The sequence below is a fragment of the Phyllopteryx taeniolatus genome, chromosome 2, assembly GCF_024500385.1.
Source record: "Phyllopteryx taeniolatus isolate TA_2022b chromosome 2, UOR_Ptae_1.2, whole genome shotgun sequence".
In the NCBI taxonomy this organism is placed as follows: Eukaryota; Metazoa; Chordata; class Actinopteri; order Syngnathiformes; family Syngnathidae; genus Phyllopteryx; species Phyllopteryx taeniolatus.
Window position 1 is genome coordinate 8,347,105 of NC_084503.1, and position 13,971 is coordinate 8,361,075.

Here is a 13,971-nt window from a genome sequence, read left to right on the forward strand (position 1 = left end):
CAAGTCAAATCAAATTTCATTCAACCGGACAGTAATCATGACAAAATACTACATTAGTTAAGATGCCATATTCTTTCAAAACTGCGGCTGAGTTATATCGTAGCAACTATTAACTAAATCATGAAAATACAAATTTGAGCACAAGAAAAAAGGCAACAATGTATACTTTCAGAGGACTTTGTATGATTTAACCACAATTATACAACCCCAATTCCAATGAAGTCGGGACGTTGTGTTAATTAATAAATAATTAATGGCCATTAATTTTGTTCGTCATAGGGGTTTTTGGACCCGTGCTTTGTCTGGTCCCTCACCTAAGACCCGTTTGCCATGGGTGACCCTACCAAGGGCATGAAGCCCCAGACAACTTAGCTCCTTGGATCATTGGGACACAGAAACCCCTCGACCAGGATAAGGCGACGGCTCAAGGAGGGAGAAAATGGGACTTGAGTAAATGTTAAGAAGACACAAAATTTAATTGGATTAGGTGTCTACCAATTGTGTTGATGTACAACCCCAATTCCAATGAAGTTGGGACGTTAAACATAAATAAAAACAGAATACAATGATTTGCAAATCATGTTGAACCTATATTTCATTGAATACACTACAAAGACTGAATATACAAAGATTGATACAAAGTGATAAACTTTATTCTTTTTAGCAAATAATCATGAACTTAGAATTTGACCCTGAACGTGTTGCAGCCGTAAAATTCTAAGTTAATGATTATTGGCTAAAAACAATAAAGTTTATCAGTTTGGACATTAAATATCTTGTCTGTGTAGTGTATTCAATTAAAAATAGGTTGAACATGATTTGCGAATCATTGTATTCTGTTTAACACAACGTCCAAACTTTTTTTTTGTTGAGAGTATTGTGAATTTAACTGGGTGATTCACATTTCTTGGGGTCACTGATTAACCTTTGAGGGGACAGTTAGTGTGGGTTCAGGTCAGGTCATTTGCCTTGAATCCCTTTAGTGCATTAATGAAACTCAGACCTATCTGACCTGGCGCCCCTGACAAAGGAGGGTTTATTCTACAGATGGTCATTAATCACATTTCGGCCATAGGTGTGTGCTGGTGTCCTTTTGGCCGGACATCTTGAGGTAACCAGGTGAATTTGGGCTTCTCAGCACTTGTGTTCTTGGCCTTGAGAAGGGGGGGCAGGGGTCTAATTATGTTCCTTGTCACTGCAATTCAGAACAGACTGAATTGTATAGAAGTCTGTATAGAAGATGAACAAAGGGTGTTTGTTGGTTCTGAGCCAGAATGTGAATTCTTATATAAAAGGACAAAGGTTGAAGTCCATTCAGGATTCTTAAATGCTTTCTGTTTCTCTTTACTGCCTTTATAGGTACCATAGCAGAGACTTGGCTACAGAATGCTGTTGGCTGATGTGTAAGGTAAGTGCAATTTTGGAAAAAAATACCTTCTCCTAATTATTTTCTATATAATAAAGTTCCAGTCATATTGGTAGCTTACTTGATGTCCAGAATTATCAGCAATTAATCAGCAATATTTTGGGGTATTAAAGTGAGCGTTAAAAAAGAAACAAAAGACCTAATTTAAGGATATTGCCTCTAGGTTTTTCAAGACAAGGGATCACTGGGATGTCAAACAGTGAGCTCTGAAAGACAAACGCAAACAGGTCCATTCCTTCTGCGATTAAAGATAAAGAAAATATTATGTATATGTAATTATAAGAAAAGGGTAAGCGTGGCTTTGTGGTTAGCACATCTCCCTTACAGTTCTCAGGTTAAGGGTTCAAATCTCAGCCACAGCATTACGACTTGCGGGCATGTGAGGCTAATTGAAGACTCTTGAGTTGTTCATGTGTGAAAGTGAGTCTGAATCGTTTGTCTGCATGTGCCCTGTGATTGGCTGGCACCCATCCATCCATCAATCCATTTTCGATTTTTCTCATTTTCTGCTTACCCCCATCAAGGTCTCGGGTGTACTGGAGCCTAACCCAGCCGATTCCTGGCCCGAGGCGGGGTACGTCCTGGACAATCGCCAGGCCCATAGACAGTTTAGGGTCTTCAATTAACTTAACTTCCATCCAGTTCATGCATGTTTTTGGAATGTGGGATGGAACTGGATAATGTGGGGAAAACCCACACAAGCACAGGGAGAACATGCAAATTCCATACAGGAAACCCGGACCCCAAATTTGAACCCATGACCTTTGAACTATGAGGCGTAGTTGCTAACTCGTCAGCCGCTCTGCGTATGGGGAGAGATATGTTTCAAAATTATTTGCACGTGTTTTGTAAATTCACAAATATATCTGCGATTCACATGTTTTTCAAAAAGAAAGAAAGAAAGAAAGAACATACCTAATCTAATGATATTTCCTCTAGGTTTTTCAAGACAAGGGATCAGTGGGATGTCAAACCATGGCTACAATGAGCTCTGAAAGACAAAACCCAACAGGTACTTTCCCTCTTCGACTAAAGATAAAGAAAATTTTATGCATGGATAATTATAAGAAAACTGCAAGCATGTGGTCTTGTGTTTAGCACGTCTCCCTCACACATATCTCGGCTACAGCCTTATGACTCCAAAAAACATGCATGTGATTGGCAGGTGACCACTCAATGGTGTACCAAAAGTGAGCTAGCCAGTTCACAAGTGACCCAAATGAGAATGTGTGGTATAGAAAATGGATATCCATCCATTGAAAATGGCTATCCATCCATCCATCCATCCATCCATCCATTTTCTATACCCATTATCCTCATTTTGTGCTGGAGCCTCACCCACCTGAGACTCCTTGGACTGGGTGCCCTATAGACAAACAGACAAAAAAAATAATTCGCACCTAAGGAAAATTTAAGATCTTCAATAAGTCAAACACACACACAGGCATGTTTTGTAATGTGGGATGAAATCAGAGTACCTGGAAAAAACCCATGTGAGCACAGAGAGAAAATGCATACTCCACGTAAGAAAGCCGGAGCCCAAATTCGACTGTTGAACTCGGAGGTGGACGTGCTAACTAGTCAGCCACTCTGCCTCCGCAAATAGAAAAAAGAAAATATCATATTGAACATGTTGGGCTCGGTTTTTGAGTATCACAAATCCAACAGTGGGCCTGGCGTAACTCGGCGAGGAGGCGGGCAAGCCCCGTTTTTTTAATTTGCTGGAATTCAAAGCAAAGTGTTCATAGCTGACTTGTTCTGTCCAGTCAAAGTAGATTATTTCCTTTCCTTTAAAAGCGGCGCAAATAGTCTCGCACGGAGACACCCCTATTCATTTAAAATTGATAATGCATTTTTATCTCTCATGGTACATCAGTATTGATACTGTCATTGTCCGTTGTCAAACTACAGGTATGCGCAGTTGTGCACTTAATGAAGTCTGGCGTTTTTATTTGATGTATACTCCAGTATTCACCTTAATGTTTTTTAAAATGTATTATACAAATAGTAACCCCAGAAAGGAAATTAAATGTAAGTTAAATTCAATATAAAATGATAGCAATTCACGGTTAACATCAAGAACTTCATGTTGTTGTTGTTTTATGGAGCATTATTTTGCAATCTGTCATGAAAAACTGAGAAACACAAAAGATTCTGTTTATCTGATTGTTCCCCGACTGTATGTAGACCTTCTGAAGCAACAGTCCTCTTCAATATTTAAAAATATGAACTGTATTAATATAACAAAGGCATCACAGCAAGTGGTAAACATGTTTGCCTCATAGTTCTGAGGCTGTTGTTCAAGTCTCAGCTCTGGCCTCCCTGTGTGGAGTTTGAATGTTCTCCTGTGCTTGCGTGGGTTTTCTTCGGGTACTTTCTCCACATTCCAACAACATGCATGTTAGGTTAATTGAAGACTGTAAATCGTCCCTGCCCTGCAATTGGCTGGTAACCAGTGCAAGGTCTGTCCCGCCTCTCGCCCAAAGTCAGCTGGGATAGTAGGCTCCAGCTTACACGCAACCCTAATGAGGATAAATGGCATAGAAATTGGATGGAAATGTAACAAAGATAGATTTACATTTCTGATGTGAAATTCTTTGATAATATTTTCCAATATTTTTCTCAGTCCTGAAAAACAGTTGTTGCTTCATCATACGACAAAAAGACTGTTTCAGCAGTTCTGCCCCCATTTTAGAAACCCCTGATACATGACAGGTGGAATGACATTTAGTGATAGTTTTTTCTAAGATTTCCTCAAAAGTGCACATTGCCTGAAATTTAAAGACCTTTCTTGTTTGGACAAGATATTTTCATCATGTATACTACATGATCTATATACAGCTCAACCAATCATGGAGCCAGAACACAGTAAGCATGCGAGTCTACACTTTAAATTCAGTTAAGACACTGCAGTTTGATGTATGAGTCCTGTGAAATACCCTCCCCTCCCCACCTCACACACTTCATCATACCACCCCACTCCACGGCCAGGGTTTTTGTCTACTTGTGACTTTGCATGCAAATTCAATTATGTTAATTACCGTAATATCTCATGTATAATGCACACCCATGTATAATAGGCACCCCCAAAGTTGTCCTCAAAATTCAGGAGAACCCTTCTATGTATAATGCATTTTTACAATGCATGATTTTTGCTTCTACCCATATGATCAAAACATGAAGTATTATCTGTATTTTGTTATTTTTTTCAAAATTATTATTATTATTATTAATCAGTTTATCTGAAGTTAAGCACTTTATTTGAACACGTAATACTTTTTATTTTTATTTACTTGCTCTTATTTTGAAATTCACAGCCCTACTTTTATTTAGTAAATTAGGAAACACACAGTTGTGCTCATGTTTGATTACCCAGGCAGAATTTGTAAGATGGGTACAATTCTTCAAAGAAAACACGAAGGACCAGGCGAAACACATTTAATTTAATTTTAATGGGATTCAAATTAAACGGTTAAGCATTTCAAAAAAGCATTATCTTTAAACAAAACATAACCATAAAGAAATTAATGATGGTTGTTGTTCAGTCATCAGTCATATTAAAAATATATATATATATATTTCACAAATCCTGCCAGGGTATGTAAACTTATGAGCACAACTGTACATATATCCAGTCATACGTACCGTCATATTGGAATGAAAGCGTAGGCTACACCTTTTTTATAACCACCTGGTGGCGGTGGCATATTAGAATGAAAGTGTACACCTTTCTCATAACCTCTAGGTGGCGGTGGCATTTTGGAATGAAGGTGTACAGCTTTTTCATAACCACTAGATGGCAGCATGCATTTATAAAATGTGAAAGTTTTTTCCATTTGCCCCTATACATATGTATAATGCACTCTATTGACTTTTGACAATTATTTGGGGGGGGGTGAATGCGCATTATACACGAGAAATTACGGTAAACTACTTGATGTGTTAATGTGTTATGAGAGGCATGCATGTGACTCACCATTTGAAGTCCTGATATAATCCAAAAACAGATGAGTTTTTTGTTTTTTTTTTACTTTTAAATAATATGTTTCTCTTTGACAGTCCTGTTGAACTTCCTCTCCAACCTTGGACTACAGAAATATTATCCGAACAAACTCACTCTTCAGTCTCTACTGGAAGTCAACAAAAGCAGCATATACGAAAAAGAACTTTTATCAGTGGATGAAATACCATTTTATTTCCTAAGAAAACTGTTCAAAATCAATGCTGGGTGCAGGAACTATACACAGATCTCAAGCAATCATGACGAAACCGAAGACAGCTTTGACCTACTGGACATTTACACAGCATGTGAGTCAGAAAACACAGTTCATCCTCTTGACCTGATAGTAGGTCTATTTCTTTGTGCTGACAGCTTCTTACAGCAGGAAATGGCCCTGAAGATGTCGTTATGCCAGTTTTCTGTCCCCTTGCTGTTGCCCCACTGCAAGAACAATCAGTGTACTCTGATGCTATGGGCTCTGAGAGAAATTGTGAAGGAGTGGTGTCCGCATGATTTGTGTCAGACCAGAGGATTTGTTGAGAACAACATTGTGCAAGCAACGATACCATTCTTTTCCTTTGTGAGGCTAAAGAACTGCAGTTTATCCAAATCTCAGTTTTTAAATCACATCCTCAGCTGTGGCCAGCAGAATCACAATATATTTATACACAGAGACATGGAAGGAGGGGCACGGACTAGAAAAATTTCAAATACATTGGTGGAGGTTTGCTGGTTCCTTCCTTGTGGGAGAGAGAATCTTGACATATTCCCAGAGCCAATTACGTTTGCTAATTTGCGAGGAGATATTTGTGAGTCACTCCCACAATTTTCTTTTCTTTATGAAGTGTCCAATGCAGTTTTTGTATTTTTGGACAAAATTGAAGACAAGGAGCACAACATTCTGACAGCTCTTCAAGATGCAAAATCCAAACTCCATTTTGTTGTTAATCGCAAAGAGGGTGCCTGTGAGGATATGATGTCTGTCAAGAAAACACTGCAAATGCTGAATTTACCAAAAAGCAGTGTTAAAATCAAAGACTCAAGAGTGAACGTGGCAGAGTTTTCTCAGAGACTTTGTGGCGCTATCAAGAACTCACTGTTTCACATAAAACACACAATGAGTATAGAAAAAATGCTTGACAAAGCAATTGACTTGGGTCTGTCTGTAGATGAAAAGGAAACTCTTGACCAGAAAAAAACTGCTGAAGATATTATGAGGGGTATTAGTGTACAAAGTATACCACACTACAAGAAACAACAACTTCCTTTGCAAGGAGAAAACTGGAAGAGGTTATCACAACTGGAGATAAAAGAATGTAGAATGTATGATGTCAGCACTGATGGTGCTGAGCATTATAAAGCTCAGCTACGGACAGAGAAAAGACACATTTGGGAAGAGCAAAGCAAGCAAAAATTGTCAAAAGGAATGCAAGATTTTATTGACACCTTATCAACAAGTGACAAAGAGAGTAGAAACGTTTTCTTGAAGTGGATGTACTTCATATTTAATAGCCATTCTCGTGAAAAATTGACTGCCCTGCGTCACAAGTTCAAAGAGCAATCCAGAAATAAGGATGCCAAACTCATTGCAGAGATTGATCAAGATTTGTTGGATAGCTCTTTAGGAGTAGAACATTACATGAGAGAAATGGGAATTAACTATGAGGTTTCCATGCAATCAGGAGATGCCACAGATAAATTCTCCTATTTGCCTGCTGTAGCTGCTGAAATGCTGTTGGACGGTTATCCATTGGAGCTTTTGGATGGAGACGCTTCAAACATCCCAGAGAAGTGGGTGACAGCCGTGCTAATGGAGCTTCACAAGAAGGTTGGTGAGAAGAGCAGGCTGATAGTACTAACCGTGTTGGGTGTTCAAAGTACTGGAAAATCAACTCTTCTCAACACCATGTTTGGTGTTCATTTTCCGGTCAGCAGCGGCAGATGTACAAGAGGGGCCTATATGCTTTTCATCAAAGTTGGAGACGATACACAAATTGAGTTGGGTTGTGACTTCATCCTCCTCATTGATACTGAAGGTTTGAAATCCCCTGACCTTGCACAACTGGAAGATAGTTATGAGCGTGACAACCAACTGGCAACCTTTGTCATTTGCTTAAGTGATGTGACCATTATCAACATTGCAATGGAGAATGCAACTGAAATGAAAGATGTCCTGCAAATTGCTGTCCATGCCTTCATTAGAATGAAACGAATTGGAAAAAATACAATTTGTCATTTCGTGCACCAAAATGTTGCTGGAGTTTCAGCTCATGCCAAAAACTTGACAGAGAGACAACATCTATTGGACCAACTAAATGAAATGACCCAAATTGCAGCTGAAATGGAGAGACAGCCTTCGATTCAAGCATTCACAGATGTGCTCAACTATGACTTGGAAAAAAACAACTGGAACATCCCAGGACTTTGGCACGGAACTCCTCCAATGGCACCAGTAAACACTGGTTACAGTGAAGCTGTAGCAGATTTCAAGAAAAATCTTCTGGAGACTGTGGTAAAGGAAATCAGTAATGATGTCTCAAAGATCCCAGACTTTCTGGAATGGATGCGTAGTCTGTGGAAAGCGGTTAAATATGAGAACTTCATCTTTAGTTTCAGAAACACACTTGTGGCCCATGCTTATGACAACCTGTGCAAAGAGTTTGCCCAGTGGGAATGGGAGATGCGAAAAGCACTCCTCATCTGGCAGACAGCAGCAGAGTCAGAAATCTTAAATGCCAACAACGAGGATGAAATGGAAAGATTGGTCACATTAAAGAAATCAAAACTATCTGAGGAAATTGAATTACAAAAAAGCATATTCAATGGGAAACTCTCAGACTATTACAGAGAGAAAGACAGATGTGTAAAATTGGTGGAGAAATACAAAACTGACTTTTTCAATAGTATTACAAGTCTGTCAAATGATATTGAAAATTCAGTGAATGCTCAATTGGACAGAGTCCTTGAGGTAAAAATTGGTTTGAAAAAGGCACAGAATATACAACAGGAGTACTGTGGCGTGATTGAAGAGCGAGTCATGAAACTTCTGCATGACTTCAAAAATGTCACACTGTCTGATGACCAACTGAGAGAGGAGTTTGACAAAATGTGGACTACAGCTACTGCTAATGTACCTAGACTGAAAGAGCAACCTATACCTGCATATATTCTCGCCATGCTGAAGAGAAATTTCTCAAATCGGAACGTGAATGAGAAATTAAGACCAATCAAAAGCCTAAAGGGTTTTGGAAGGGACCGATTTAAGGCCAGAACTGACCATGTCGAATCCATTTCGAAGAAAATTAAAATTTTCTGGAAAGGAGATTTGCAGATATTTGCAGACAATGTCATCGAGACAGCCACCCAGTTTATTCTTGATATAACAAAGTCAAATAGTGATTACCATGATTCTTTCTCAAGGGATCTTCTGCAGAGGGTTGATGAATTGCTTGTTGAAGGTTATGATCGTCACAAAACCAACACTCAGTTTGACATTGACATCAAACTTCATATTTGTGACATTGCTGCAAGAGAATTCCTCAAGCAGCACCAAAGATTCTTGTCAAATAATGATCCCCGAGTACAGTTGGAAAAGTACAAGCATCAATACTTGTTAGACTTTCTGGATTTATACAAAAAGACAGATCATTCCCAACGCAAAGCAAATGATTTTGTCCAGCTTTGTATCAAGCCGGCCATTGAGGATTGCATCAACAAATCTTTGGGAACTGGAATTGTAGATGAAATTGTGACAGGCAGTCTTTCCATGATGTACAGTTTACCCTCTTGTTTCCAATACAACATTCAGAAAGATTTACTGCTGAAAGATGATTTCGACACTTTTGTCAAGTACATTTGTCACTATGAAACATACCTTAAGAAAAAGATACTTCTTGACATCTGCCAAGCAATGAGGAAGGACAACACGTTGTACAAATTACAGAAGATGATCCTGGAGATAGTAGTTGTCAAAATATTAAATGCAATGAAGGAGGCCTCAAATATGCAATCAGATGACGATGCAAACATTCTAAAACTTGTCATCAAAATGCGCAATAATCTGATTAAAGACATGGTAATATCGGAGGAGGCACAACAGTGCACCCTGTTTCAGATCCAAACCACATGCAAGTCATTTACACAAAGCTTCATTGCATCCTTGAACACATTGAAGGAAACCCTCCTTGTTGAATTCTCCAACAATGAAAACATAACTGAAACTCTGAATAAACTTGAAAGTAACCCACAGAATGTGCTATTCAGAAGAGTAGTCGGATGTGGACAGCAGTGTCCATTTTGTAAAATTCCTTGTGAAGCAGGTGGAAAAGAGCACAAACAACATCATGCGGCTGTGCATCGACCACAGGGGCTTGCAAGATACAGAGATCACTCAACTCAACTCCTAGTTGAATCTTTGTGTACGACTGATGTGCAGAGTAACTCTAATTTTAAAAACAGTTTGACACGTAAGGAGTGGGTTCGTTACAAAGACTACAGTACCATCTATCCTGACTGGCACATTCCCCCAGACGCCACAATGGAAGCGTCTAATTACTGGAAGTATGTACTGGTACGCTACAATGAACAATTTGCTAGCGAGTATGATGCCAAGCCAGCAAACGTTCCATACGAATGGAAAAAAATCACACAGAAACAAGCGCTGCAGGGTTTGAAAGAGGCTTTCAACATTAAATAATGTAATGTGGAGTCTGTTGTAGATTGAGGTAAAAATTATGTGCAGTGTACCTGGGTGAGCATTACAAAAAGAACAGAGAAAAAAGAAGACATGCTAGAATTTGACTCTTGAAAATAAGCACACTGTCAAGGATGGAATTTAAATTTATCATGAAATATTTTAGAAGTTGTGCACATAAAGCATCACAATCACAAGGCAGCAAACCAAACAGGATGTGGCTTTTTGTGAATTCTTCTGCAAATTGCAAAAATATTTACAACTTGGTAGTTCATTTGCACACTGATTGAGGAGTATCTGCAACATTTGCACAATCAACATTGTCCCAGATTATCGCATTACTCGTCACTTTAATCTGCATTCGAGCTACTCTAAATGCTAGAGGACTCTGCATCTTTTTGCACAATTGTCAAACAAACAAAAAAAAAATGTACCGGCATTACCAGATAACTAGCAACCCTTTACTGCTCAGTGACTGTTTTTTTTTTTTTTTTGTCAATGTCTTTCTGTCTCCAAAGTGCTCTGTAAATTGACTGTCTGTTGTCGTACTAGAGCGGCTCCAACTACCGGAGACAAATTCCTTGTGTGTTTTTTGGACATACTTGGCAAATAAAGATGATTCTGATTCTGATACACTCCTTGAAGTCTCAGCGCCCTTTGCACAATGGTCATTGCACCGGACTATTGCAATATTAGTCATTCGAACTGCTCTAAGTGCTAGAGGACTCTGCATCTTTTGCACAATTGTCAAAAAAATATATATATAATGTACTGGCATTACCAGACAACGAGCAACCCTTTATTGCTCAGTGACTGTTTTTTTTTTTGTCAATGTCTTTATGTCTCAAAAGTGTTCTCTGCCAATTGACTGTCTGTTGTCGTACTAGAGCGGTTCCAACTACCGGAGACAAATTCCTTGTGTGTTTTTTTTTGGACATACTTGGCAAATAAAGATGATTCTGATTCTGTTGATTCTCCCGGTTCTGACATAATGCACACCCGCAAATTGCATTGCACGACACATGTACAGGACTTCAATGACTCGCGAAAGATCAGTGACCTTTTTTTTAGTCATGACTTTTGCAGAGCATTTGTCTCACTAACACCAGCGCAGCTGTCTGTCTTCAATGTTGTCCATTCAGCACCACACATTTCTCTCGTGAAACAACCTGCGGCATAATGGCAGGGTGTAGGCCCGATAATTAGCATTTTATGCTGATCGGCCAACCAACTTTTATGTCATAATTCGCCGATCATTGATTGGCTCCGCAAAAGACATTTACTCTGCATCGTCATCGTGTACAGTATGTTTGAATCCAAAAGCTAGTTTATTTTTAGCCTTGTCGCGTGTCTTTTGACGTAGTACTGTAACTATCTGACCGCCAATAAAGTTATTATTTTTAAAATCATGTCGGCGCTCTGGGACAGACAACACGTCTGAGACAGACAACACGTAATGCCAGATCAGACTACAAGATTTGGTGTTTCAGGATTCCAGAATGTCAGACTACTGCAATAAAATAGCAAGATGGCGCCTACCAGTGTGGTCGCCTCGGTAACGCGCTCTCTAGTATTGTTTTTGTTTTTGGAGACCTTACACGACTCACTTACACAAGGGGAGACCTGCTAACCATCAAGGAGGCTACTCCGGACTTTCTGTCACCAACTTTCGCAAATCCGCTCAGTTTTTTCCCCGAGTTACTCACCGGAGTGGCGTCTGCGGTTTTCGTCGCATGGAGACGGAAGCGGCGCCACAGAGGGAAGCAAGCCGGCATTCAGGTGAAACTCCGCAAGAGAGGACACAGATTGGCGTTCCCGTTGATCCACCTCGCGAATGTACGCTCCCTACCCAATAAAATAGACGAGCTTCATCTTCTGTTAAAGACCAGTAAAGACTTCGGACGTTCCGCGGCCATGTGCTTCACGGAGACGCTGTCCCTGATGGCGCCGTCATGCTTCGCGGCTTCCACATTCATCGAGCGGACCGCGACATGGAATCATCGGGGAAAACAAAGGGCGGCGGGATATGCCTCTATATCAACGAAAAATGGTGTACGGACTTAATGGAGCTCAGCACACACTGCAGCCCGCATTTGGAGTCGCTATTTTTAAACTGTAAACCATTCTACTCGCCACGTGAGTTCGCATCATTCATACTGGCTGGAGTCTACATTCCGCCTCAAGCTAACACGAACACCGCATTGCTAATGCTCGCCGAACAAGTCAACGAAATTGAAAAAAAACACCCGGACTCACCCCTCATTATTCTCGGGGACTTTAACAAAGCTAAACTCAACCACGAACTCCCTAAATACAAGCAGCACATCGACTGTCCTACCAGGGAAAATAATACTTTAGACCACTGCTACACTACGGTAAAAAACGCATACCGTGCTATTCCTCGTGCAGCCCTGGGCTCGTCTGATCACTGCTTAATTCACTTAATACCGACGTACAGGCAAGAACTTAAATGCGCGAAGCCTACAGTGAAAACAGTGAAAAAGTGGACAAATGAAGCCAAGATGGAACTTCAAAGCTGTTTAGACTGCACAGACTGGAGTGTCTTTGAAAATTCAGCTGGCAGTCTGGATGAATATACGGACACGGTTACATCCTATATCAGTTTCTGTGAAGAGGTTTGTGTACCAACAAAATCATTTCGCACATTCAACAACAACAAGCCGTGGTTCACTGCTAAACTTAAGCAGCTTCGCCAAGCTAAGGAGGACGCATATCAGAGCGGGGACAGGGCCCTGTATAATCGAGCTAGAAACCAGCTGACCAAAGAAATTAACATTGCAAAGAGGAGCTATACAGCAAAGTTGGAAAAACAGTTTAGCGCAAACGACTCTAAATCAGTCTGGCGTGCATTCCAATCGCTGACTAATTACAAGCGACGATCCCCCCAAGCTGAGAACAATAGCACACTAGCCAATGACTTGAATACCTTCTTCTGCAGATTTGAAAAGGACAGTTTTACAATTATGTATTACTCGTACACTCACTGTAGTTGTCTCGCCGTGCTGCACTATTTGCATATACTGGCCACTCATGCCAGAGTAGCATCTGCTCCATTTGCACACTGATTGAGGACTATCTGTAACATTTGCACAACCAACATTGTCCCAGATTATCGCACTACTCGTCACTTTAAACCGCATACACTCCTTGAAGTCTCAGCGCCCTTTGCACAATGGTCATTGCACCGGACTATTGCAATAGTCGTCATTCGAACTGCTCTAAGTGCTAGAGGACTCTGCATCTTATTGCACAATTGTCAAAAAAAAAAAAAAAAAAAAAAAGTACCGGCATTACCAGATAACTAGCAATCCTTTACTGCTCAGTGACTGTTTTTTTGTTTTTTTTGTCAATGTCTTTCTGTCTCCAAAGTGTTCTGTAAATTGACTGTTGTACTAGAGCGGCTCCAACTACCGGAGATAAATTCCTTGTGTGTTTTTTGGACATACTTGGCAAATAAAGATGATTCTGATTCTGATTCTGATAAAATCTTGTATTCCGATACCACAGCATCCTGTCTTTTACGAACACTGGTCTTCATCTTGTCAACTCAAACGCGACCGGATACACTCATTACCATGGCGACAACCACAACACCGGATCGTGCCACGTGTATTATAAGAACAAAATGGGGAATGGTGGTGGTCACCAGTACTCGGGAGAGGACATTCATTTAAGGCTTGCTTGAGGTATGTTCACGTACATTTAATACGATATGACTCGCAAGCAGGCAATAAAACGTTACGTAGCCTAGCAAGCTAGTGCTAGCACTAACGGTTGTACATAAACATGCCGCCGTTCTGTCGAATCATGCTCTTACGTTTCAATCCCCGG

At 40.1% G+C, this 13,971-nt stretch overlaps 1 protein-coding gene and 1 long non-coding RNA gene across 3 annotated transcripts in view; one reads left to right on the forward strand and one right to left on the reverse strand.

Moving 5' to 3' along the window:
* Positions 1–13,971, reverse strand: part of LOC133470298 (uncharacterized) — a 101,094-nt gene that overhangs the window by 56,980 nt on the left and 30,143 nt on the right. The gene's annotated exons all lie outside the window — the stretch shown is intronic.
* Positions 1,385–10,757, forward strand: LOC133470274 (interferon-induced very large GTPase 1-like). The gene is made up of 3 exons (XM_061758467.1): positions 1,385–1,408; positions 2,366–2,438; positions 7,148–10,757. Exons 1-3 carry the CDS (start codon positions 1,400–1,402, stop codon positions 10,120–10,122), a joined length of 3,057 nt encoding a protein of 1,018 aa, XP_061614451.1. The 5' UTR covers positions 1,385–1,399; the 3' UTR covers positions 10,123–10,757.